Source organism: Meles meles, chromosome 5 (assembly GCF_922984935.1).
Source record: "Meles meles chromosome 5, mMelMel3.1 paternal haplotype, whole genome shotgun sequence".
Classification (NCBI taxonomy): Eukaryota; Metazoa; Chordata; class Mammalia; order Carnivora; family Mustelidae; genus Meles; species Meles meles.
This window is the reverse complement of record NC_060070.1, coordinates 84,574,212-84,601,567: the sequence shown is the minus strand read 5'-3', so window position 1 is coordinate 84,601,567 and position 27,356 is coordinate 84,574,212. Positions and strand designations below refer to the sequence as shown.

Here is a 27,356-nt window from a genome sequence, read left to right as displayed (position 1 = left end):
ATGATTATAAATGGTATTCTCCATTCCCCTTTCTTTTCTCCTGTCTCCCTCCCAATCCCATCTGTCAATGTGGTGAATTTAAGCCTAGCTTGGTTATAACCATTCTTATAGACTTCTGGGTTTGGTTAGTTAATATTTTGTTCAGTACTGTTTCAAGTATGATAATAACCAAGATTGGCCTGTCCTTTTTGTTTCTTTTTCTGTCCTTGTCTGCCTTTGGCAAAGAAGTTTTCAAATGAACTGGAACAAGGTTCTTATTTTCTACTGTCTAAAAAAATCTAATTTTGAAAATATCTATTTCCTGAATGCTTGATAAAACTCGTCTATTAAATATCTTCTGAACCTGTTTTTTCCCCTCTTTGGGGAAAACTTTTTGATTATTAATTATATTTGCTAATGGAAATTAGACTATTCTCTTATTCCTAACTTAGATTTCACACAACACTATGTATTGAAATTTTTTTCGGTTTCTGTTTCTCTCTTTCTTCCAATTTCACTAAATTACTTCTTGGGACAAATAAACATGATTTTCCACCCATGAGAAAAGATATGAGAAAAAAGTGTTAACTTTCCTGAAATTAGAAATTGAGTACATATCTTAAATTATTATTTTTTTAAGATTTTATTTATTTATTTGACAGACAGAGATCACAAGTAGGCAGAGAGGCAGGCAAAGAAAGAGGAAAAGAAGCAGGCTCCCTGCCAAGCAGAGAGCCCAATGTGGGGCTCGATCCCAGGACACTGGGATCATGACCTGAGCCGAAGGCAGAGGCTTTAACCTACTGAGCCACCCAGGCGCCCCATATCTTAAATTATTAAGACTGATTAAATAGAGTAGATTGGGATTAACTTGCTAATATATCAGTTCTTGATAGTTAATCATGTATATAGTAGTTCTTTATTAAATTTAATTTTTACTTAAAAATTTTTTTAAAGAGTTATTTATTTATTTGATAGAGAGAGAGAGAAACAGTGAGAGAGGTAACACAAGCCAGGGAAGAGGGAGAGGGAGAAGCAGAAGCAGGCACCCCACTGAGCAGGGAGCCCAAGGTGGGGCTTGATCCCAGGACCCTGGGATCATGACCTGAGTCGAAGGCAGATGCTTAACAACTGAGTCACATGGGGCGCCTGGGTGGCTCAGTGGGTTGAGCCGCTGCCTTCGGCTCGGGTCATGATCTCAGGGTCCTGGGATCAAGTCCCGCATCGGGCTCTCTGCTCAGCAGCGAGCCTGCTTCCCTCTCTCTCTCTCTGCCTGCCTCTCTACTTGTGATCTCTCTCTGTCAAATAAATAAATAAAATCTTTAAAAAAAAAAACAAAACAACTGAGTCACCCAGGTGCCCCCTTTATTAATTTCCTAAAAATTATTTAATCACAATAATTATTCTCTATCCATACTTGAAAATAGAGGGTACAAGGATGAAAACTAAAACCTAACCTGAAAGAAATAGATTTCTACTGCACTTTTAATATAAAATTTTTGGAAAGTTTATATCAAATCAGTTAATAAGAAATCAAAATATCTAAAATATCTGCGTTAAAGACTGAAAAGTCCTCCTAACTTCTTCCTGATTTAGCACATAAGTCTGTAAGTCCACAAAGGTTGCGAATGGTAAGACAGGGTAAGAACCCAACTTATATAAGTATTAATTCTTCAATATGGCAAAGACAAATGAAGAACACAAAAACTATAGAAGAAAATATAGGAAATCTATGAGAAAGAATGAAATTTTGTCCTTACCAGGAATACCTTGCTTCCTTTACCATAATCACAATTTCATTCTCTGCCCAATCCTTATTTGAGGGGCAAGAACAATCAGTTATGACCTGGGGGAGTGATTTGCTGAGGCTCTGGTTCTGTCACAAATATGCATTCTCCCTTTATGTGTGGATTTTTTGTAACTATGTCAACCCTGCAGCATTGTATATTATTTTTCGTTTGCCATTTTTTCTAATTTTCTGAAAACTACCAGAGGTGTTCTTTCCCCTCAAGGGATTCGGAAGGAGAACACATATCTAAATTTGGGTAGGGGAAGGTTGAGGTGAGAAAGTTCAGGGTACTAATTTGAGAATCAGAAGACTTAGAGTCCACTCACAATTCTACAACTATTTCTGAGACTACATAAATTAACTTCTTATCATCTTGTTTACTTACTCCATAAATGATTTGGTAATCCATAATGGATTTGGCAATTCTTGATCCTCTTATAGTTAAAATAATTTCAATAGTTTTAAAAGTGGAACTTTCAAAACTTATGCCATTAAAAGTGTGAATTAAAATTAAATTTCTAAAAGTTGTGCAAACTGACAAATATTCAAAACTAAAGCCCAAAGTAAGAAAAATATCCTGACTATGAAATTACTTATGGTTTAGAAAGAATAACTCTGCCAACATGTCTTGTTTATTCAGTTGAATGATCTAAACAGTTTATCAAAATCTCCTTAGTTGTCCTCGTGGTTTGCAGGATGAAGAAGAATGAAATTGTATAGGTTTCTATTTTATTAGAATTATATTTTGCATTCAAATAGTTGGTAATGATTTATTTCTTTCCATTTTTCCTATTATAGGGTGGCTTCACTCGCAAATATTCACTAAGTTCGAAAACTGGAACACTTCTTCCAGAATTCCCTAGTGCTCAACACCTTGTGTACCAAGGATGCATTTCTAAAGACAAGGTATCAATTAAAGATACTTCTCTATTGATTTTCTGATATGTTGGTTCCATATCTCAATTTGCTGGGAATCTCATGGCACTTGCAGGAAGCAGTCAGAAATCTGCATAATCAAACATAGTTGACTGATTTATAGGAGGGACAAATGTTTACTAACATTGATTAAACACTTTCCAATTAATTATTTACCATCTCCATGATAATCTGTAATCAGAAGTTGGTAACATAAACCTCAAAAGACTAAAGAGTATTTTTTATTTAAAACTCACTATCAAGGAAGAAAATATCACATGCAATTTCTTTAATTATAAACGTTATGTTTTAATTAGCCTCATATCACTTCAGTAAACAGTCATCAGACACTTCCCTGGGACAGAATTTATTCCAAGCATTGAGGGGGAGATACCTGGATGAATGCAAGGACTATACTAGAAGTGGGCAAAGATTCCTTTCCATTAGAAAAATCTGTGTTCCCTTATATATTTCCAATTTTTTTGAAAGTTAAGGAAGAAACAGTTTCATAGGATTCAGTTCAGTAATAATCCTCACTGTGACTTTTCAGTGCTTATATAGTAAAATCTAAGGGTAAATCCTCCTCTATTTCTGGACTTCTAAAGTCATTTTCTAAGTATTTACTGAATGACTAACATTCCTGCTGTTAGTATTAAACCAGGGCATAATGATTTCTGCATTCTTCATTCAAACCAAATTAATTTGTCATTAGTACTCAAGAAAAATATCTTTTTAAAAAACATTTATTTACTTATTTTATATATAGAGAGAGTGCACAAGCAGGGCGGGAGGGGCAGAGGGAGAGGGAGAAAAAATCTCAAGCAGATTGGGCACTGAGTGGGGATCCGGGGGTGGGGCCAGGCCTGGGGCTGATCTCACAATCCTGAGATCATGACCTGAGAAGAATCCAAGAGTCAGACATTTAGCGGACTGTGCCACTCAGGTGCCCCTTAAGGAAAACATCTTATATACATATGTTAAGAATATGTTCATATTCTTGAGGTACAAAGATAGCACCTCAAGAGAAGTATGAGTAACTAATGTCCAACTGGATTACTTTAGTAGTGGGCTTTCTGTGGAAACTGGCAATAAAATAACATATTGATAAAAAGATCTATTGACAGATAAGTAGAGACGCACAGTAACTTCTGGGGTTCATTCTGATGACCTACTCTTCCTGTTAAGAACAGGCAAAATATTGAAGATAATTCTCACACGCTGATTCCAAGCAAGTCTCCTGAAGTGTGTCCACTTTGTATCATTCTTTCCCATCATGTTTCTCAAGGTTATCACATCATTTCTTTAACCTTATAGATAATATAGATATTATGTGATATTATGACTTCAGTAAATGCTAACATATGGCAGTCTGTGGGGAAACCTGTGGAAATCAGTGATGTTCCAGGGAACATGGTTCTTTGGGGAGGGTATTGTTGGGTACCCCGTGTGGAGAGAATTGCTTACATGCAAACATATCATGAAGATGTTTGCTGTGTAAATATTCCTGGTGAGACAGATGGGGATGGGGAGAGGAGCAAAGAAAAAAAGAGAAGTGAGGACATCTTCCAGTAGTTTCTTTCAGTTTCTCCACTAGTCTCCAAGGAATTCCTTCCTGTCAACTTAAAAAACTGGTAGATCATTTCTCACTCAAGTATCAGGATGCTTAAATAACCCCTGGTTTCTAAGGACATTCCCAATGGTCCTCATCATGAGCACCAGGGACTAACACTTCTCTTTGTCCCTTGAAGACAGCTGGACCCTGCTTTTTACCTTCTTAGCCAGTAGCCAAGTTCCCCAGGTAACTTCTCAGTTTCTAGCAAGAGGGGTGGGACTGAAGCGAAGCACTTTATGCCTCTGCTTTCTTGAAGCAGAAAGGATGGGACTTCCCAGGGAGAAGTTGATCCCAGTGAGGTGGGGGGTTGGCTGAAACCGAGGGGCCACTTCTGCCTCATCATGGTGTCACTGGAGGCAGTTGCCACCCCCTGCCCCCAACCACATACTCACTAATTCTCTCAGGACAAACCTCTATCTTTCATACTGTCTTTATCCTTACTTTTAAACATGAGTCTTGGCAACCTGTATAAAAATGTAATATCATTGCCTAAAGTATAGAGCTTGTCTCAGTTGCAGCAATCGTGACATATTCTGCTAGAGGCATCCTGTAGTCAGCATACGTCCTTGCAGGGAGATTAACAATTTGCACATCACTATGATAGAGCCTTGAGCTACACCACAGAGATGTGTGCTGTCACTAGGCTGTAAGGATAAAGGCTGGGGAGCAGGTTAGAGTAAGACACTGCCGTCATCGTCACCATGTTGGGATAAAAATAGCTCCAACCGTCAATCTCTCAACATGTGTTATGGATTATTCCAACCACCTTGCTTGTGTTAATTTGTTTAGTCCTCATAACAGCCCTATTAGAAATTTACTGTTGTTATTATTATCTCCATTTTCCAGATGAGGAATTTAGAACACGCAAATGTTACGTGGCTCACCTGACATCCTATAGCTAGTGAGTGAGAGATCAGAGCTGGTATTCAAACCCAGGTAGTCCGTGGGCACACCTCTAAGCTTAGCTTTGTTTGTTGAAGTATTATTTAGTAATAAATCATTGTGGATTTTAGAATATATTTACAACTTTTAGCTATGCTATCCAAATGTCTGTGGTAACATGGAAACAAAGACTCTTCCTAATAGACACTCACCATTCAGAACTTTCTAGGGTACATTTTTCGAGTCATTTGCTCTTACTAATTTCAGATAATATTTAGTAAGATCTCACTGTGTACCAGGCACTGCTCTATGTGCACCATATCTTATTGAATCTGGGTAATATATTATTCATCCTACTTAAAGACAAAAAGCTTAGGGTTTGGAGACCAAGCATCCTGTGCACAGTAGGGCAGGGGAACTGGGCACTTGATTTTAGCTGACCTTACCACCCACACTGGAAACCTCTAGGCAACACTGTCCAAGCACGCACTTATTACAACTGTATGAAGAGGTGATATATTTCACCATTTTATGTTTATTCCTGCAACCAAAGATAATCTTCTTACTAGGTAGAAAAACACAAGATTGCTTTGGCTCACAGCTCCCTGCTCAGTCACCTTTTTCATTGTTCACATGATGCTATGCTGTTAAGTGTTGGTTTGCTTGCCTTTCTCCCTTCACAAGGCTGTAAGCTCCTGGAAATAAGAACTGTACCTTTGGTTTTGATTCCTCGACATTGAACACAATGCCTTGTACATAACAGGAGCTTAAAAAATGCATGCTGAATAAATGAATGAACCAATGAATGCGTAAACAAATGAAGGCGGGGTTGAAAGGACTCTTTGGTTAAGCATTGTCTTCCTTGAAATAGGTTGATACCCTCATAATGATGTATAAAACTCACTGCCAGTGCATCCTGGACAATGCAATTAATGGAAACTTTGAAGAGGTAAGGGTGACAAAGAACGCTTCGCTGATCATATTGTCTGTTCTTTATGAGTTCACGTTAAGAAAGAATTTTAATGTATATACTTTTTGCTTTATAACTAGATCCAGCATTTCTTATTACACTTTTGGCAAGGAATGCCTGATCATCTTCTTCCCCTGCTTGAAAATCCTGTTATCATTGACATTTTCTGTGTTTGTGACTCAATTCTTTATAAGGTAAGCTCTTTGGGGGTGTCTTAAACACAAACAGTGTATTGTTTTAATGAGCATTCTGTCCACATTTTTCCATTTTATTTTCAATAAATTTTGTTATTTCTGGCTGGAGATAAAATATTTTTTTCTGATGAGAAAGCAATATTTAATAGGTATGTATTTTAATGTACACTTACATGAAAACAGAATTTTTATTTACATTTAAGAATGATTCTAAATGTCCCATACTGGTTAATAATACATGAAAACTTAGTTAATTCTTAATAACTGTTTAAGGTGTTCTCAGAATGAATAGCATAATGGCTTTTTCACTATTGGTGTTCTGGGGGAAAAGCAGATTAAAGCACACTTATGGGATTAACACCCTAAAAATACTGGACACCCTAGACCCAGCAATTGCACTACTGGGTATTTACCCTAAAGATACAAACATAGTGATCCGAAGGGGCACGTGTACCCGAATGTTTATAGCAGCAATGTCTACAATAGCCAGACTATGGAAAGAACCTAGATGTCCATCAACAGATGAATGGATAAAGAAGATGTGGTATATATACACAATGGAATACTATGCAGCCATCAAAAGAAATGAAATCTTGCCATTTGCGACGACGTGGATGGAACTAGAGCGTATCATGCTTAGTGAAATAAGTCAATCGGAGAAAGACAACTATCATATGATCTCCCTGATATGAGGACATGGAGAAGCAACATGGGGGGGTAGGGGGATAGGAGAAGAATAAATGAAACAAGATGGGATTGGGAGGGAGACAAACCATAAATGACTCTTAATCTCACAAAACAAACTGGGGGTTGCTGGGGGGAGGTGGGATTGGGAGAGGGGGAGCGGGCTATGGACATTGGGGAGGGGAGGCGAACCATAAGAGACTATGGACTCTGAAAAACAACCTGAGGGTTTTGAAGGGTCAGGGGTGGGAGGTTGGGGCAACCTGAGGGTTTTGAAGGGTCAGGGGTGGGAGGTTGGGGGAACAGGTGGTGGGTAATGGGGAGGGCACGTTTTGCATGGAGCACTGGGTGTTGTGCAAAAAGAATGAATACTGTTACGCTGAAAAAATAAATAAAATGGGAAAAAAAATACTGGACACCCTAAAAATACTGGAAATCTCTAGCTTTAATGTATTAGCGTTGATTTCTGTTCTCAGACCAAATAAAAGTCTGCAGAATGGTCATGAAGACATCATGAACAAAGATGAGCTGGTTGACCTTCTAGCCAAACATTTATCTGGGAAGATGGAGACACTAATTCCCAGGCAGTGTGTCCCCTAGTTAGAGCAACAGTAAGGTCCAAGCTGAGGGAGAAAACTGCATTTCAACCTGGGTCAGGTTGTTTGGACTGTCATTCAGTACCTCCAAGAAATATCCTTAAAGCATATTTTTTATTATTTTTTTTTCATCCAACACAAAAGTCCTAAGTTTAAGGACCTTTAAATGCACTAAGTTTTTCCCTCCTCATGGGGTTCCTAGGGAGGCACTGTAGAATGAGTTTCTGCAGCACCTTCATTCCATCTCTTAGGAGGGGTCAGCTTTTAGTCTATAAAACAGCACATGATTACCAAGGTCAGTCCATTGGTAACTAACTTACTGGGCATATACATTACTGTCTCATACACATGGAATACATGTGCATTTTGCTGGTAGGACATGCAGGCCTTTGTAGATTAGCATCTACCCAAATTTTAAAATACTTCTTCCTCTAGACCTCTTGGTCCTTTTTGTCAGGCTGGACCACTCAGTTTATCAGCCGGCTCTGTGGATCTGCAATGCCCATATCCTATTTGGTCCCCACTTCCTTAGTCTAATTTTTCCTGACCTGGGATCAGTCATCTCTATCTAATTTCTTCTTTCTACTTGTTCTCATTCAGGTCCTATTCATCATGTCCATTTAGGGCTTAGTCTAGCCCTTTCTTTCAATATTTTTTCTGTTCTGATAATTAACTCTCTGGACCCAGTATATCATTGTTACTTGCTTAACCTAGTATTGTAATGTTTCTAGATACCCCCCCCCACCTTTCTCTCTCTCTCTCCCTCTCCTCACTCTCTGTCTCTCTCTCACACACACACCCCTCACACACACACACACGCATGTTCATTTCAGATATAAAAATATAACTTCCAGAAATGAGTTAATATATCATTTTTTAGAAAGCTAGGAATACAAAGTAATTGACAAATAAGTATCTTTCTATGAAAATACTAAGTAAGAATTTATGTTAACTCTCTTTTGCTGTGATTTAGGTTCTTACAGATGTTCTCATTCCTGCAACAATGCAAGAAATGCCTGAAAGGTAAGTTCAGTCAATAAAACATGATAATTTCTTAGTGTAGGGTTTAACCCTATCCATCATATTAAAGGAAAACATTAAGTAGAAATTCATTTGTTTATCAAGATTAGTTGCCTGTTTCTGTCCCATTGTAGTAGCTAGGAGATGTATATTGAACCTTATATTGAAACCTCAATGAACAAAATTGATGGAACCATCCTGAAATGCTTTTAATAGAGTGATACCCAAGTGAAAAATAAATATTTAAGTGTCATTGACCTTGAAATAGAAATTTCTTCAGTGGAAACTGGCTAAAGGAATATAAGTGGGGATAACTGGTGGAAAATAACCACAATGATAAAAATTAAAGAACTATTTTATCTTAATTATTAACTTTGGTCTTAATTGCAAAATCATAAGGTAGCTTAACAGAACTACTACCTTCTTTTAGTGAAGATGTGTCTTCATGTGCCTTTTGATCCCTTTCACCCATTTTGCCCCTGCCCCTGGAGACCCCTATCCTCTCTGACACCTGATGACAGATGGTAACTAGACTATTGTGGTGATCAGTTCACATGCATACAAATGTCAAATCACTATGTTGTACACATGAAACCAGTATAATGTTGTCAATTATACTTCAATAAAAGCATCTCAAATTGAAACGACACCTGAAGATTTTTCATAAAATCTTTCTGATGTGTGAATAATAAAAACTTGAAAATAAAAAGCCAAATTTTTCTTTGTAAACAATGTCTAATGAAAAAGTGAAATTTATTTTAGTATTTTGGAGCACGAATATATGTCAGATGAACATAGTTGATTCTCAATAAATGCATGATGATTGATAAAACAAATTTTTTTAATTTACTTTTTCCTCTAGATAGTTTTATTTATTTATATAGTAGCTGGTATTGTTCTAATCAATAGTTTCTTTTAATTATCAGTGTGTAACCTTTCAACATCTAGTCTGAGCTACTCTTAACCCCTCTATGTCACAGGGGCACCTGGGTGGCTCAGCCAGTTAAGTGTCTGTCTTCTGTTCAGGTCATGATCTCAGGGTCCTGGGATCAAGTCCTGCATTGGACTCCCTACTCCGACTCTGCTCTGCTCATGTTCAGTCTCTCTCTCTCTCTCGAATAAATAAATAAAATCTTAAAAAGAAAAAAAAACACTTCTACGTCACAGCAGAATGGCTGCCCTTAATGGCAGACATCCGGTCCTGCCACTGATCTAATAAATAACAGCTGGCGTTTATTAAACACGTCATGGGTTTGAGATTACATAAATTATTTCACTTAACTCCTCCAGCCGCCTGAAAATGACTATTTATGTATTTATCTCTTAAATATGCAACTGGTTCTTTGTAGAAAATGAAAAACGTGCACAAATGCATTTAAAAAGCTCTCATAATCTCTCCACATTCTTAATGTATTAGGTTATTATTTCGTAGACTTTTTTCTAAGAGTATCTGTAAATAGACACATTTTTTTAAAAAAGGAACCATGGTATACAGACTAGTGTGGTATGCTGTGAAAATCTTTCACATCAAATACAGATCAGTATTATCTTTTTAAATGGTTGCATAGATTCCTAGCACCTGAAAAATACTATACTTTATTTAACCTATTCCTTATCATTGAACAATTGGATTTTTTTAAAACACAACTTGTCAGCCTATTCCCCGGTAGCTATTATGATCCCATATTCACAAATGAGGAGACTGGCAGCAGAAGGAATTAATTTATTTGCCCAGAATCAGTGAATTTGTAAGAAGGAGAGCCATGATTTTAATTGAGGGCTCTTGAACTCCCCTTCTGTTCTTTTTCCCTTATGATGTTACTGCTTACCAGTGTATGTGCCATCCCAAATGTAAATTTAGATCTCTTTTATTGGGATGTAGTGTGTAGATGGTTACTGGTTTTTAAATTTTTGTGTTTATATACAAATGTTTATGTATATGCACAACCAACATTTGCAATTTTCTAAATAGGGTCGTATAGTAGATTTTCAATGATGTATCTCACAGTTAAATTTGGACTCTCAGAATAGGTTATTAGAAACTAATAGTAAATATCTGAAATGGCACCATGATCCCTCTGTGATGTCTCTCAGGAAGCTGTTGGAATCAAGATGCATACCTATATTTCCCCAGAAATACTTTTTTTAATTTTTTTCAGCATACCGTGAGCTAATGTTAATAAGGTATTATTTATTGATTACCCTCTGCATACAAGGTTTGACCAGAGAAAGTTCCATGAATTATTTTATAAAATCCTCATAACAATCCTGTGACAAAAATACTACTTTTTTTCCTATTTAATAGATGAAACCAGAGCTTGAGGAGACTGACTATTTTGACCAAGGTGATAATGGCAGACCTAGGCTTAATCTATCCGAGTTCGAAGTCATGTTCTTGAAATCATAGAGTAACAGTATACCTCCATTTAAACTACATTTATGTAATGCATTTTGAACAATTTAGCATTTAATACATAGGCTTTTTTTTTTTTTGGTGTGTGTGTGTGTGTGTGTGTGTGTAGCTTATTAGCAGATATAAGGAATTTTGCTAAAAATTGGGAACAGTGGGTTGTTTCATCCTTGGAAAACTTGCCAGAAGCTCTAACCGATAAGAAGATACCTATTGTGCGAAGATTTGTATCGTCCCTGAAACGACAAACATCTTTCTTACACCTTGCTCAGGTATGCTGGTATTTGAGTCACCGAATTTTAAAAAATGAATTATCTGATAGTAGAGTAAGAAATTTTCAGAGATTGGAGATCAAGTAGGCAACAGTTAAATGCAATATGAGACGCCAGAAGAAAAAGGACATTAATGGAAAAATGGAAAAATTTGAATTACTACCAGTGTTGTAGCAATGTTAATTTCCTGATTTGGGCAATAAACAATGCTTAGGTAAGAGGATAATATTAGAAGAAGCTGAATAGGGAGTATATGGAAATATTCTGCACTATCCTTGCAGCTTTTTTATAAATTTAATGTTATTTCAGTATAAAAAGTTAAAAAGACACAAAACTTCTGAATGCAGTATAAAATGAAAAATTATTATTTCCTACATGAATCCAGTTAATAAAAATTAAGGTTGTGGGGACTGCGCCCATGTGATATTTGATATTGTGAAATCCACAAACAACACATGTTAAGCTACCAACTAATTTGGGTCTCTTAAATAGAGAGAAAAAAGTAATTCTTAAATTACTGTTTGTATATTGTTAAAATGTATTTCCCCTCCCCCCATCTGTTTGCTTTGTGAAAGTTTCTAGTCCCCTAAATTTTAAAAGACCTGGTTGTGATAGTTCCAAATAAGAAATAAAACCCTGTGAAATCCTTATTATGTGACAATGGATTAAAAAATTCATTTTCTAGGGGCACTTGGGTGGCTCAGTGGATTAAAGCCTCTGCCTTCCGCTCAGGTCATGATCCCAGGATCCTGGGATCTAGGCAGAGAGGCAGGCAGAGAGAGAAGAGGAAGCAGGCTCCCTGCTGAGCAGAAAGGCCCTCCCCCCCCAATTGGGCTTTCTGCTCAGCAGGGAGCCTGCTTCCTCCTCTCTCTGCCTGCTTGTGATCTCTGTCTGTCAAATAAATAAATAAAATTCTTTTAAAAAATAATTTTCTAGTTTCAAAAATAGTTTTCAAAACTTTAACAGAGATGATCATGAGTCTCAGCTATTGTTTTTAGTTTTAAAGTAAGAAAACATTCATGATACTCTTCTCTCAAGGACCTATTTCTCCAGTAGCCAAAACTTTCCTTTAGATAGACCATCAATAATATGATTTAGTGTCTTTATACTTTCTTCACGCAGATTGCCAGACCAGCTCTCTTTGACCAGCATGTCGTGAATTCCATGGTATCTGATATTGAAAAGGTTGATTTGAATAGTATTGGATCACAGGCCCTTCTCACCATTTCTGGCAGCACAGACACTGAATCTGATATCTACACGGAACGTAAGTTTTCCCTCTGTTTAGAGCTGGGTCTCCCAACCTTGGTTCCATTGACATATTGGACTGGGTAACTCTCTGATGGAGGTGGGAGTGGGAGTCCCCTTAGACCAAAAAATAACTGTTTGAGAAAACTTGGTTTTTAGAAACTTTTTTAATTAAAAGAAATTGTTCTCTACTTGAAAACAATTGTTGGTACAGATTGTGGAGAACCTGGAAAATATAGAAAATATTAAGAGGAAAATAAAAGCCACTCATAATCTCATTGCTTAGAAATAACCTAGAAATAGTGGAAATGTTTTTGAGTGTTGTGAGTTTTCTTCCAGTTTTTTTGTTTGTTTACATTTTTTTAAGATTTTATTTATTTTTCAGAGACAGAGAATAAGCACAAGCAGGGGGAGCGGCAGGCAGAGGGAGAAACAGACTCCACACTGAGCAGGGAGACTGATGCGGGACTTGATCCCAGAACTCTGGGATCATAACTTGAGCCAAAGGCAGACGCTTAGCCCACTGAACAACCCAGGCATCCTGGTTTTCTTTCAGTTCTACTTTACATGCATACATACACACTTCCCTGTGTTTTACACTCTTAGCCTCATATGGTATATGATGCATATCAAAATGACATCTCAGCATAATACTGTTTTTCAAAGCAGAAATTCCCTGCTCAGTTTTGGACAATCCGACAAAATTTACAAAGGCAATATGTGTGACTAGACAACTAGGCTCTGTCTCCCAGGGATAGCAAACCACTCCTTCCCTGCTCTCTGAAAAGACATGTGCAGCCTCCGATAGGCTGTTGCACAAATGATGGGCTTCTCTCTGGGGTGGTCCAACTTCAGCTTTGTTTTCTGTTTCCTAGCAAAAATTATATTACCCTTTGGGATTCAGTAAGCTTCAAACTCTTTAATAAATAATAGTCCTAAATGGCCCCTTTAACTTTTACAAGATAAAAGATTCTTCGTGTAAGCGGCTCAGTTTTGCAGTCAAAATTTAATTTTCGCTAAAGGTAAAGGATAGGTCAGAAAGCAGGAGATCAACTAGTTTAGCTTAGCTCGTTCATCAGTTTTCAATGAATCTGTTGCATTTAATGAAAACTTCGGATTCAGAATCAATAATCAGCTATAAATGACAACTTACTCTTCCGTATTATATACATACTTATATAATACACAAGATTTTATTTCAATTTGTACCAAGAGACCTAAAATTATTATCCAAATTTTGAAGAGTAAATAGCTAAGAATGTTTTTGCTATTTATTCTCAGGATATGAAATAATTCTTTTAACAGATTTAATTTCATCTGTCTTTTCCTTTTATGCTATAGACTTCTTAATGATTTCTAGCTTCAGGTTTTCTCTTGGGTTCAAAATAGAATAATATTGTGTTGTGTGTGTGTTTTTTTTTTAATATGGTAGATGACTCTATCACAGTGTTCCAAGAACTGAAAGATCTTCTTAAGAAGAATGCCACTGTGGAGGCTTTTATTGAATGGTTGGATACTGTGGTAGAGCAGAGAGTTATTAAGGTATATTTCAATGACAGATTCACAAAATAGAACTTTTAATAGTAAATGCTAAACTGGCTGTAATTTCTTGCATGATGGGGGAGGGGTGATTGTGTGTAAAAATACTTTGAATAGCATTTGAAGACTTGCAAATAAGGTGGCTCAAATATCAAAATTAGGAACAGGCCAGATTTGAGAGTGTCAGGCATAGATTCAGTTCTATTTACCATTTCTTGACAAAGGGCTACAAGGCACTATGCCTTCCCTGTCAATCCATAAAATTACAGCAGAGTAACATCAATAGTGAAAGACAAAAACTGGGAAGATTTGGCCCTTTCCTAAAAAGTAAATTTTCATAAATGCTGACAGAAAGTGTGGTTTTAAGTGTTTCCATTTTTAAATTCTGGAAGCACAGTATTTTGTGTTTTCTATGTTTTTTTCAACTCTTTCTGAGAACGTGCAAGTCATCCATCATGAAGCTAGGCAATAAGAGCAAATAGATCCATCACTAGTTGGTGTTAGCCATTCCCTATCAAGGAAACTAGTTGTAGAGTAGGGACTTTTTTTTTTCCCCCCTCTCCTGGAAGAAAACAGATTATCATTCAGGAGCAGAGAAGTTAGAGTTAATCATTCACAGAAATATATAACCCTTCTTTGACACTTCACCTTCTGTTCTTTTTTGAAGTTCTGTCAAAGGAAAATGAGACAAAATATTTTTTATTCACAAAAATAATTTGTGAATTATTTTATTTTGTTGTCCAATTCTGTTAGGTAACAAAACCATACAGAATAAAGATCTATTAGCCTTAAAAATGACAACAAAGGCAGACAAACATTAAAATCCCTGGACAGGTCATTATATCTGATAAAATAAATTGCGTGTCATGCCATCTGTCCATTTGTCAGACAGCTTCTCAACCTCTTGATTTTATGTAGGACATAAAATCATATAGTAACGAGATGGCAGATTTTACAGTTTCGTTTTGTTCCTTTACTTGTAGACCAGCAAACAAAATGGAAGATCGTTAAAGAAGAGGGCTCAAGACTTCCTGCTTAAGTGGAGCTTTTTTGGTGCTCGAGTAATGCATAACCTCACCTTGAACAATGCATCCAGTTTTGGTATCTCATGTGCTTTATAAAGCTCTTCGTCCCCGAATATATCATTCACTTTCCAGTCACAGTTCCTGTTGATTTTTAAACATGGGGCACTGTCACTTCTCAGATCTGATTATCAAGCCAATAGACAATGGTAGTAACAACCCTGGCTTGTGGAGTCAGACCACAGGCAGTTAAACCCTAACACTGCTTCTCTCTGGCTTGGTTTTAACCCGAGCTGCCTCTGCTCACTGTAAAAGGGATGAATATTTATAGCAGCATTACCAACAAGAGCCAAACTATGCAAAGAGGCTGAATGTCTATTGACTGATGCATGGATGGAGAAGACGTGGTCTGTATACAATGGAATATTGCTCAGCCATTAAAGAGAATGAAATTTTTGCCATTTGCTACGATGTGGATGGAGCTAGAGTGTATTATGCTAAGTGAAATGTCAGTCAGAGAAAGACAAATATCATGATTTCACTCATATGTGGAATTTAAGAACTAAAACAGGTGAACATAGGGGAAAGAAGGAAAAAAAGAGAGAGAGGGAAGCAAACCATAAGAGACTCTTAACTATGGAGTGTTCTTAACTATAAAGCAACTGAGGGTTGCTGGGGGGAGTGAGGTGGGTGAGGATGGGCTATATGGGGGATGGGTTCTAAGGAAGGCACTAGTTGTGTTGAATATTAGTGTTATATGTAAGTGATGAATCACTAAATTCTACTCTGAAAACCAATATTACACTCTATCCTAACTAGATTTTAAATAAGAACTTGAAGCCCTTAAAAAAAGATAGGATGAATATTCCTCTTATTGGGTTGTATGGGCATTTTAGTGAGATGATACTCATGAAAAAAGCAGAGTCTAGTACCCGTTGAACAATTAATGAATAGCAGCTATTATCATTACATTCCACCAGTACCTTTTTGTTGTTAAACAAGCAAGTAAACAATAATTAGTACATTATTTTCCAAAGACACTACTCATTACAGTATGGCAAATTTTTCATCTTTTCCAGGAACCCCATAGGTGCACTCCAAGAATCAAAGAGCAGCTGAGAAGACATGCTCTCATATGTTTCTGAAACATATTTCCTGATCAATTTGACTTATGAAACAAATTGAGTCAAGTTAGCCTTTTCAAAAATTGAAAACCTTCGTTTTCCTAAAATTTCTGGGACTCTTAGTTTTGCAGCCATAATGCTAGCTTGTGGACAGCACTTCTGCAGTTAGTAGTTGCTTTTCGAGAAATCTTCATATTATATATAGGTTATAGTTCACTAGGTTGTTTTTATTTAATTCTCAGTGGAATTAGATAAAATCAGTGAACTTGCACTGAGGGATGAACAAAATGTCTTAAGCCTTTTATTTGAAATCTTTTACTTATAGGTAAGGTTTCTTAAAATATGCAACATTGAAGCCTGACTTTATGATGAAACCAGCCTCTTGCTGGGAAGCCTGTGGAATAGTTCAAAGAAGTTTAAGGTTTTCCAGGACAACTTCCAAATGAAAATGACTCTTTTGCTTTTGTCCAAACCAAGGAGAACTTTGTTTCAGGCTAGAAAGACATCTTACTTGATACTTTTTTTCAGACCCTGGTGGTCATTGTCTAATTATTTAGTACAAAGTAAACAGAAATAGAGCAGAGGAGAGCTCATTCTCCCCAGGCTAAAGCTTATCACACTCCAGTGTGTGCCCTCTTAAAGCATAAAGCATGTCTCACTTTCATCCGTATTTTCCTTTGATGTAATTAGTGGCCAAAGAGCGGGCAGGACAGTACACACAGTAAGCTGGGCAGGCAGTACACAGAAAGATTAGAGACTCAAGTTAAGCATGTTGGTCTTAGCAGGTCATTTAAAGTCCAACAAGTATTTGTTGATTTCAGTTGCTCCTTGTAAAGTGTTGTGAGATGGTCACAAAGATAACTCGACCTCTCTCTCTCTCTCTCTCTTTCCTTCTCCTTCTCTCCCTCCTTTCATCTGACATCGCCCTCTCCCCATTCCCATCCACAAACAAGGTTCTTTCCATTTGATCCGAATGCTTCTTGATGAATACATTCTTCTTGCCATGGAGACCCAGTTCAATAATGACAAAGAGCAGGAGTTACAGAATTTACTGGACAAGTATATGAAGAATTCAGGTAATTTAAAATGTATATCTTGCTTTGCATATTTCTTTCTTTAAACCTAAATTCAAGAGTTTGTAAGTACATGTGTTGTGGGTCTGTAAACATCTCAGAGGTTTCTTTTCCGAAGCATGTCACAACTAACACAGGATGGTAACACTAATCGAAACACTATTTTTTTCTCTCCACTATTTACGCATAGAGCAGTCAAGGGATTTTACTGGAAGTTCTGGAGGATAGAAAATGGATGTTCTTGTGAGAATTTAAATGAAGGTGATGAGGTGATTATAATAAAAAATAACCGTAATTCGAGACAACACCTGTGGTATACCACCTTATAAATGGCATAGATATAAGTTCTGTAGGAATTTGGAGAGGGAAGAGAACATGTCTATTTGGGATGTGATGACTTGCATTTTGAAGACTGTCCACTCCAGAGTGGATTCCTTAGTGTCCCCTCAGAACACACCTCACACTCAAAAAGGTACAGATTACAATGACCACAAAAGCCCAGCACCACTGCCGCGACCCAAGATCTTAGTTCCATTGGAAGCCTGTGGAATAGTTCAAAGAAGTTTAAGGTTTTCCAGGACACTGGTTCCATTGGAAGATATCCTCTGGGGTCTCCAGATTTATGACACAACCCTAAAACATTTTCAGTTTCCTTTTCTTGGGCTCCTTTATTAGGAATATGGGAATGATGTTAGATTTTCCATTAAAAAAATATCTTTCCAGATGCAAGTAAAGCTGCCTTCACTGCTTCTCCAAGTTCATGCTTTCTGGCCAACCGGAATAAAGGGAGCACTGTTTCCAGTGACACCGTGAAGAATGAAAGCCATGTGGAAACAGCCTATCTTCCTCTGTCATCCAGCCATCCTGGAGGCTTACCCTCTGCTCTGCCCCCATTCCCTGCTGGGACTACAGACACCATGCCACTCCCAGGTACACTGTGGGACACTCAAGCTGCATGCCATCTCTCACGAGGCTGTTCCTTTGTTTTCTTCAACCTTGGTAACATCCAGTCATTCCAAGGATTAAAAAAGACTTGTCTTAACTTTTCTTAAAGCTTTATATTTTTGTGACTTTTTCAGCATTTGTCATTCACACTTTTATCAATACCATTATGAACATAGATACCACACTGTGACGTGCTCACTTAGTTATGCTGGAAATACAAATAATTAGTTATTTTCATTTAGAAGAAGAAAAAATTAGATTTGTTATATATAAAATCTTGAAGGTGCTTTGCCTATTTATTTTTGAGTTTACGTCTCCTCCACTAAAAAGTAGATATGGTCATTTTAGGATAACCATTATAATAATTTTCCTCTTTGGTCTAGAGTCCCCTTTGTGTCCATCTGAATGCTTAGTGGCTTGGCTTGAACTCATTACTAGATACTATTTTAAGTCTGTTTCTTGCCTTATGTGTTTTCTGAAATTCATAGGTATAACTTCATTGGACACACAGAATTTTAAATCTGGAAGGGCCTTTTAGTTCAGGGGCCTAATCCCACCAGTGGAAAATCAGACACCCAGGGAGTAGGTGGTATTCATAACTCATTGTTCGTCAGTAGTGTTTGCTTGATGTTTTGAATCGGCTGCTTTGAAGCTGTGGTTGTTTTGACATTACTGCCTTTTCCTTGTACCCTAAAAATCAACCACTTAGCATTCAGCTTGGTTTTTAATTATGAAGAAATGTGAAGAACAGATCCCTTGACCTTCCCAAGCTTGAGCTGTAACTATCTTCGTACCCATGGAAGCACGAAGCCATCCCGGACTTTTTTCCACAGTTACTAACACTAAACGTCTTCATGTTGTGAAATATACATATATTGCAATGGTGTTGTTTATTTATTTATTTATTGTGATGGTATCTTTTTTTTTTTCAGTGTTCCAAAATTCATTGTTTATGCTGGTATCTTTTAAACCTAGGTTTTTAGTGTTCCCCAGTTCTGTTATTTTTAGAGAATGGGAATGAACCAAATTGGAAAAAAATATATATTAATACATCTTTTGGATAATTTTTGAAGATGTGTGCCCATTTATTTTAATATGCCACTGGTGAATGCTCTGTGAATTTGTTTCCAGGTCAAATGGAGCTTTCCCAGAGTACTGGTCATCTGATGACACCACCCATTTCTCCAGCCATGGCAAGCCGAGGAAGTGTCATTAACCAGGGGCCAATGGCAGGGAGACCTCCAAGTGTGGGCCCCGTCCTGTCAGCCCCATCACACTGCTCAACATTCCCAGAGTCCATTTATTCTACCCACCCTCAAGCCAACCATGACTTTTATGGGACCAACTCTAACTATCAGACTGGGTTTAGGGCACAGCCTCACCCCCCATCAGGACTCTACCCTCATCGTCCTGAGCATGGTCGATGCATGGCCTGGAGTGAACAGCAGCTTTCTAGAGACTTCTTCAGTGGCAGCTGTGCTGGGTCTCCGTATAGTTCTCGACCACCTTCCAGCTATGGACCATCCTCACACAGCCAAGATACACATAGTATGCAGTTTTTAAACACAGGAAGCTTCAATTTCCTGAGCAACACAGGGGCTGCCAGCTGTCAAGGAACAACATTGTCTCCTAGTTCACCTAACGGTATTGAAATTTTTAAAGAATCTTTCTGGGTTTTGAGATGCCAAGAAGGCAAAAATCAGACATTGAGCTCCACCTCTGTTGAGCAGCATGTCATCCCATGTGAAGTTTCTAAAGCTCATGGAATCTTAGACAAGTGGAGCTCATTTCTTCCACATATAAACATGTCCCTAATTCCTGTGGCTTCTTAAAGTTGCCCCTCTAATTGTCACAAATGATGAAAAAGAACTATGTCAAACTATTTGAGATCTCCCTTAATAAGTCCAAGAGAAGAATGTTTTTGTCCTTTGAAAATATTTCTAGTGAATAATGTTTCTTCTGGAGAATTAGCAGCAGATCTTACAACTTAGGACCCAAACAGTGCCCCTGTTAATCTGAAAAAACACTTAAAGTTTAGGGAGTTGGAAAGATCTGTAGACTTCCTCAGCCCCCAAAGAAGACTCCGTGTCCTCTCTCAAGTGTAGGCCAGTCCTTCTTCCAGAAACCTAAATCTGTAGATAAAATTGGTATTTGACAAGTAGTGTAGTCTTTGTGAGAGTTTAGTCGTGATTTCTTTGTTTATAGGAAGATCCTGTTAATTTAGAAGAGGAAAATATATAAAAGAGGTGTAGTCTTATATCTGAAAATTAACAATAGGATAACTCCTTTGTATTTTTAAAAAGAAAAAAAAACCAGCATAGTGATCCATATCCATATACAAGCACGAATCCAATTCTATAGTAAATGGAGATGTGAATGTCCTATTTATACCATGGTATCTTTAGGGCTCTACTCTATTACCTTGTTCCTTTTTCCCTTCCTGGAATATTCTCTGTAGTAAGTGAAGAGTATATTCTTGACATTTTCTGTTATAGGATACTATGGAAGCAACATAAACTACCCAGAGCCTCATAGACTTGGATCGATGGTGAATCAGCATGTTTCTGTCATCAGCAGTGTTCGCTCACTGCCTCCCTACAGTGACATCCACGATCCACTTAACATTTTAGATGACAGTAGTAGAAAGCAGACCAGCTCGTTTTATGCAGACACGTCACCTTCAGTCGCCTGTCGAACTCCAGTAGTAGGTAAATTATTTTAGTAGTTCCTGAAAACATTTTTAAAAAGCTGTGAACCTCAGGTATGTAGTTTTACTTTGGAGGGTGACTGTTGAGGTGAACCAGGCCCTCATGTTCCCACGGGTGACCTATCACTTTGGATCTGCAGTCTTTTTTTTGTATTAGTAACAGTCTTCCCAGTTCCCAGTATATATGTCACTGCACAACCTAGTGCTAAATCTGTTATTCTTTCAAAAGCTGACACCTCTTATGTTTGCAAAAAATAAATCTAATCCATCAGATGCAGTTTGAAAGACTTTAAGTTTTACGAAGGCAGGAATGATGTCTTTTTCTCACTCTCTCTTGTTCACTGTTGGACCCAAGGGCAGTGCCAAGAGGTGTCTTTGGACCCCATAATCACCAGCAGTACCCTAAAAGCCACTCCAGGGTTAAAACAGTGGTGATTTGTGATAAAGGTTACTGTCATTTTCTCAATTATATGTAAAATGGGATTAGACAGCTCTGTAAAAAATGTTGTTTTTATTGTTCTGCTACATACAGTTTAAGTAAAAATGAGCAAAACTGTGTGATTGCCATGAAGTCCCCTGACATCTTCTTGCAACCAGGTTTCTCTCCCTGTGAAAACTCTGTGACATACTAGATGCGTCAGCAGCACCCGCCAAGTGTCTGCCACAGAGTAGGAACGCCATACATCAGTGCGTTGAATAAAAGGGGTAAATATATGGATAGATTTAGTTTCCCATAGCACAAGTATAGTTGCATGTAGTATCAAGGCAGAGTGTTAATGCTTATATGCAATGGATGAAATCTTCCAGTGGAATAGATTTTAAGCTAGCAAAGTCAAGAGCATTGACACCTAACTGAAGCATAAGGGAAGATGAGATAAATTCCATCTCTCCCCTCTCAGTGTGCTTTTCCAATAACTCAATAGGAAGCACTTCTTCCTTTTCCGTGATCATCACAGATGCTCCCTGAGCAGAGCTTAGCAGCTCATCTCATGCTGTCTGCAGACGGTCATTGCTTCTAGGTTACTCTAATGAAGCAGAAAATTCCACTTCAGGAAGTTTCCTCACCATGAGACTAAAATGTACCGTGTTGCTATTGTTACTATTAGTTCTGTTTACTCGTAGAGATAGTGGAAGCTTTGCTGGAACATAGCTTGGGTGTAGGATGGATTCTAAGCTTTAGTTGTCAGAGATGGCTTACAGATAAATAGCAAAGAGGGCTTCTGAGTGAAAAGAGGGACTAGAGTAAGAAGTAAGGAGTGCAGGGGAAGTTAGGACCCACTGTCTGTTTCCTTAGTTATAAAGACTGGTTTTCAGGGACAGAACAGGTAGTTAGAAAAACAAGATAAACAACAACGAGAAGCCAGCAGCCATACATAAAGGAAATGGAGTGTCGGAGAGCAAGTTGGTCACATTCTTGAGAATCTACTACTATGTACCAAACTTCATTATCGACATGAGTTTATAGTGGTGATTGGGATAGAGTTCTTTCTATAAGGAGTTTACATTCTAGTAAGGAGAGATAAGACAATAGATACATAGACAAATGCATTAAAAAGATAATGATGGATACTCTGAAGTCAGTTAAGTAGGGTAAAATGGCAAATAGTTATGGAGAAACTGCTTTTAGTAACATAGTTGGGAAAAGAATCCTGAAACAGAGACATTGGAGTTGAAAGCTGAGTAATGAGGAGGCATTGACATGAAGACCTGGTGGTGGAGTTCTAGGCAGAGCAATAATAAGTGCATAGTCTCTGAAAGAAGAACAAGGAAAGTTCGGTGGGCAGAAAGGCCAGTGTGTTTTGAGTGAATGAAAACAGTAGAATAAAATAAATCAGCGGACAGAGACGAGTTCACAGAAGGTGTTGTGAACCAGGCAAGGGAGCTTGGATTCTGTTCTAAGAGTAATGGGAAGTCATTGTAGCATTTGAGAAGAGTGACAGTGTACTGTACACTTCAGCAACATCATCCTGCTGCTCCCTGCACAATGAGAGGGTGTGGCAAAGGTGAGGGTCATGAGACCAATGAAGATATGATATGTTGGTTCAGGTAGAAGAAGATGGTGGTTTTGTTTTTGTTTTAAATTTTTTTTAATTTAAAATAAATTGATTAACATATTGTGTATTATTAGTTTCAGAGGTAGGCTTTAGTGATTCATCAGTTACATGTAACACCCAATGCTCATTACATCACTTAATGCCCACCACCCAGTTGCCCCATCACCCCCCACATCCCCTCCAACAACCCTCAGTTTGTTTCCTATTGTTAAGAGTCTCTTAATGGTTTATCTCCCTCTCTGATTTAGTCTTATTTTATTTTTCCTTCCTTTCCCCTATGTTCATCTGTTTTGTTTCTTAAATTCCAAGGAGTGAAATCACATGATATTTGTCTTTCTCTGACTGACTTATTTTGCTTAGCCTAATACCCTCTAGTTCCAACCACATAGTTGCAAATGGCAAGATTTCATTGTTTTTGATGGTTGAGTAAAATTCTGGCATATAAATGTATATACCAAATATTCTTTTTTAATATGTATATTTTAATTTTTTTATAAACACATAATGTATTATTAGCTCCAGGGGTACAGGTCTGTGAATCACCAGGTTTACACACTTCACAGCACTCACCATAGCACATACCCTCCCCAATGTCCATAACCCCACCACCTTCTCCCTAGCCCCTCCCCCCAGCAACCCTCAGTTTGTTTTGTGAGATTAAGAGTCTCTTATGGTTTGTCTCCCTCCCAATTCCATCTTGTTTCATTTATTCTTTTCCTACCGCCCAAACTCCTCACGTTGCTTCTCCACTTCCTCATATCAGGGAGATCATATGATAGTTGTCTTTCTCTGATTGACTTATTTCACTAAGCATAATACCCTCTAGTTCCCTCCACGTCGTTGCAAATGGCAAGATTTCATTTCTTTTGATGGCTGCGCAGTATTCCATTGTATATATGTAGCACATCTTCTTTATTCATTCATATGTTGATGGACATCTAGGTTCTTTCCATAGTTTGGCTATCGTGGACATTGCTGCCATAAACATTCGGGTCCACGTGCCCCTTCAGATCACTACATTTGTAGTAAATACTTTAGGGTAAATACCCAGTAGTGCAATTGCTGGGTCATGGGTATACCACATATTCTTTATCCATTCATCTGTCAATGGACATCTGGGCTCTTTCCATATTTTGGTTATTGTGGACATTGCTGATGTTAACATTGGGGTGCACATGACCCTTCAAATCACTATGTTTCTATCCTTTGGATAAATACCTAATAGTGCAATTGCTGGGTCATAGGGTAGCCCTATTTTTAACTTTTTGAGGAACTTCCATTCTGTTTTCCAAAGTGGCTGTATAAGCTTGCGTTCCCACCAACAGTGTAAGAAAGATCCTCTTTCTCCACATCCTTGTCAACATCTGTTTTTTCCCAAGTTGTTAATTTTAGCAGTTAATTCTGACTGGTGTGAAGTGGTATCTCATTGTGGTTTTGATTTGTATTTCCCTGATGCCAAGTGATGTTAAGTATTGTTTCATGTGTCTGTTGGCCATTTGTATGTCTTTTTTGGAGAAATGTCTGTTCATGTCTTCTGCCCATTTCTTTTTTTTTAAATATTTTATTTATTTATTTGACAGAGAGAGATCACAAGTAGGCAGAGAGGCAGGCAGAGAGAGAAGGAGGAAGCAGGCTCCCTGCTGAGCAGAGAGCCTGATTCGGGGCTCAATCCCAGGACCCTGAGACCATGACCTGATCTGAAGGCAGAGGTTTTAACCCACTGAGCCACCCAGGCACCCCTTTCTGCCCATTTCTTGACTGGATTATCTGGGTGTTGAGTTTGATAAGTTATTTATAGATTTTGGATATTAGTCCTTTATCTGATAAGACATTTACAAATATCTACTCCCATTCTATAGATTGTCTTTTAGTTTTGTGGATTGTTTCCTTTTCTGTTAAAAAGTTTTTCATTTTGATAAAGTCCCAATAGTTCATTTTTGCTTTTGTTTCCCTTGTCTTTGGAGACATGTCTAGCAATAAGTTAGGGCTTCCAAGGTCACAGAGGTTGCTGCCTCTGTTCTCTGGGATTTTGATGGATTCCTTTCTCACATTAGGTCTTTCATCAATTTTGAGTTTATTTTTGTGTTTGGTGTGAGAAAGTGGTGAAGATGGTGGTTTGAACAATGGAAGAAGTGTGGATGGAAAAAGGAGGTAGATTTGGGATCTATTTGGGTGATAAGGTTGTCTTTTAATTTAAGTTTGAAATTGAGTTTCCTTTGTGAACTGTGCAGAAGAAAAAACAATTTCTGGGAAAATAGCATAGATATGTGTGATAAATGCAAAAATAAATACAGAGGCTTAGAGTGAGTGGCACTTGCAAAGAAACAATATCGAAAACTTTTTGTAGTCAATATTCAATTGCTGATTATATTTTCCCTTACAGCATCCAGCTTGCAAACACCAATTCCTTCCTCCTCATCTCAGTGTATGTATGGAACTTCCAATCAGTATCCAGCTCAAGAGACCCTGGATTCCCATGGAACGAATGGTAGAGAAATGGTGTCCTCTTTACCACCCATCAATACTGTGTTCATGGGAACAGCAGCCGGAGGCACTTAAACCAACAATGTTGGGTGGGGAATGAAATAAAAAATCTCTACTGCTCAAATATTATTCACCCAGATTGCCATCATGGTAAAGAAAATGGAATATACAGTGACAGGACATTGTTTTTCAAGTCACTGACACAAAACTATGGAGAACTCCTTAATGAGTGGAGATACTTGCAGACTTTGCCTTGCACACAAATGGTTTAAAATGTGATCTCATTATTAATTATAGTTTCAAACATTATCGTTGGAACCAGTGGGGCTTTGAAGATGCAAACATTTCAGCTAAGAAGATTTAATATTTTGCTTCCTAATTTATTGAAAATCTATGTGCTCTTTCATCTTTGGTCTATAAAGGGAAAATATTTAATGCCTTAAAATAAATTTAATTTATTAGGGTCTCAGAATCACTGTTTACTATCCCTTATTTGACCAAAAGTCAAATGTGTATGTTCTACCTCCTATGGAAATGTTTACAGGGTCAAGACTTAATTAAATTCATTCTAGACCAAAGTTGCTTGACTTTCAATCCTGTGCATTAGAGTGATGGTTTCTGCCTGGGGAAAATAGCAAGTTAGTCTTCTTGACTATATGTCAAGAAGCAATATGTCAATTCTATGTAACTGAATGGAGATTATAAATGCTTTCCATCTTTATTTAAGAGAGATGAGAATAAATGAAAGAGATAAAGTATGAAAATATTTTTAAAGGCTTGATCTCTCTCAGAGCTGTTACTGTTTCTGAAGAGTGCTTGGGATTTGCTGCAAAGCTCCTTTGGCTATTAAATTTAAGACTACAGCTGGTTGGCCAAAACATCAGAATTCAAGAACATGTGCATATCATATCCATGCATATAAATATAAGGAAATTGTGGCAGATAGACTATTTGAACTTCTACAGGTTTGGAAGCAGTCTTTCATCAAGTACTTGGCTTAGAAACTGAGAGTGAATGAGTGTTCAGGGATAATTTGAATACAAAGGGAAACAGAGAAGTGAGGAATTCATTCCATATGAGTTCATAGAATTGATACACCATCTATCTAGCTCTATTTCTTTTTCTTTATTATATGTCTTAGCTGAGAAGTCTGTTATAAGATCATGGCCTGTAATGGCAAACATCCATTAACTTCACAGCCTTTTCCTATATTCTCACGACAGGCCTTAGATTATTTGTGTTAAGAACTGGGTTATACTGTGATCTCCAGATAGATTTTTAAAGGATTTGTAAGCCCCAAATACCCATTATACATCACGATGTAATTTGGTGAAGACAAACTGTGGAATTGTTTTCAGCAAGCAATAAACAATGAATTGTGGACTTGCCGGAGTGTTGCTGCCCTTTGCTCAGTAGCGTGCTTAGTAGTGTGTAGTTTATGAGCTAATTAATTGAGCAGAAAAATTTTGCAACAGTAACAAATCATGAGAAATAGCCATAAATATTCTATTATTTGTTGTAGTAAAATCATTAGAGTACAAAAGGGAGTGAAATGAATAAGCGCTTGAATTGAAGGAAAGGACAAAACAGCTTTAAGAAATGTTTGGACAGAAGTCTTGAAAATTAAGAACCAAATTTCTATTGTATAGTAATTAAATATATATTCAGCATCTGTTTTGTGGAGACACACTGGAAAATGCAAGTTGAAAACGATGAAAATTGAAATACAAAGACAGTAAGAAAAAAAAAACCTCTGCCAATACCTTTACTAAATCCTGATGTAATAATGAAGGGCTGAGATGATAGGAAACGGAAACTCACTGAAGATTTTTGAGTA

General features: G+C 37.5%; 1 protein-coding gene across 1 annotated transcript in view; it reads left to right on the top strand.

Moving 5' to 3' along the window:
* RFX6 (regulatory factor X6) overlaps nucleotides 1–26,405 on the top strand; it is a 60,495-nt gene extending 34,090 nt beyond the window's left edge. Inside the window, exons 7-19 of the mRNA XM_046005938.1 lie at nucleotides 2,567–2,674; nucleotides 6,049–6,126; nucleotides 6,228–6,341; nucleotides 8,595–8,644; nucleotides 11,164–11,323; nucleotides 12,446–12,590; nucleotides 14,004–14,113; nucleotides 15,094–15,211; nucleotides 17,210–17,332; nucleotides 18,053–18,259; nucleotides 19,406–19,918; nucleotides 20,770–20,982; nucleotides 25,419–26,405. Of these exons, the coding sequence (XP_045861894.1) occupies nucleotides 2,567–2,674; nucleotides 6,049–6,126; nucleotides 6,228–6,341; nucleotides 8,595–8,644; nucleotides 11,164–11,323; nucleotides 12,446–12,590; nucleotides 14,004–14,113; nucleotides 15,094–15,211; nucleotides 17,210–17,332; nucleotides 18,053–18,259; nucleotides 19,406–19,918; nucleotides 20,770–20,982; nucleotides 25,419–25,594 (2,115 nt within the window). The 3' untranslated portion in view covers nucleotides 25,595–26,405. The remainder of the gene's footprint in view (nucleotides 1–2,566; nucleotides 2,675–6,048; nucleotides 6,127–6,227; nucleotides 6,342–8,594; nucleotides 8,645–11,163; nucleotides 11,324–12,445; nucleotides 12,591–14,003; nucleotides 14,114–15,093; nucleotides 15,212–17,209; nucleotides 17,333–18,052; nucleotides 18,260–19,405; nucleotides 19,919–20,769; nucleotides 20,983–25,418) is intronic.
* The last annotated feature ends 951 nt before the right edge of the window (nucleotides 26,406–27,356 follow it).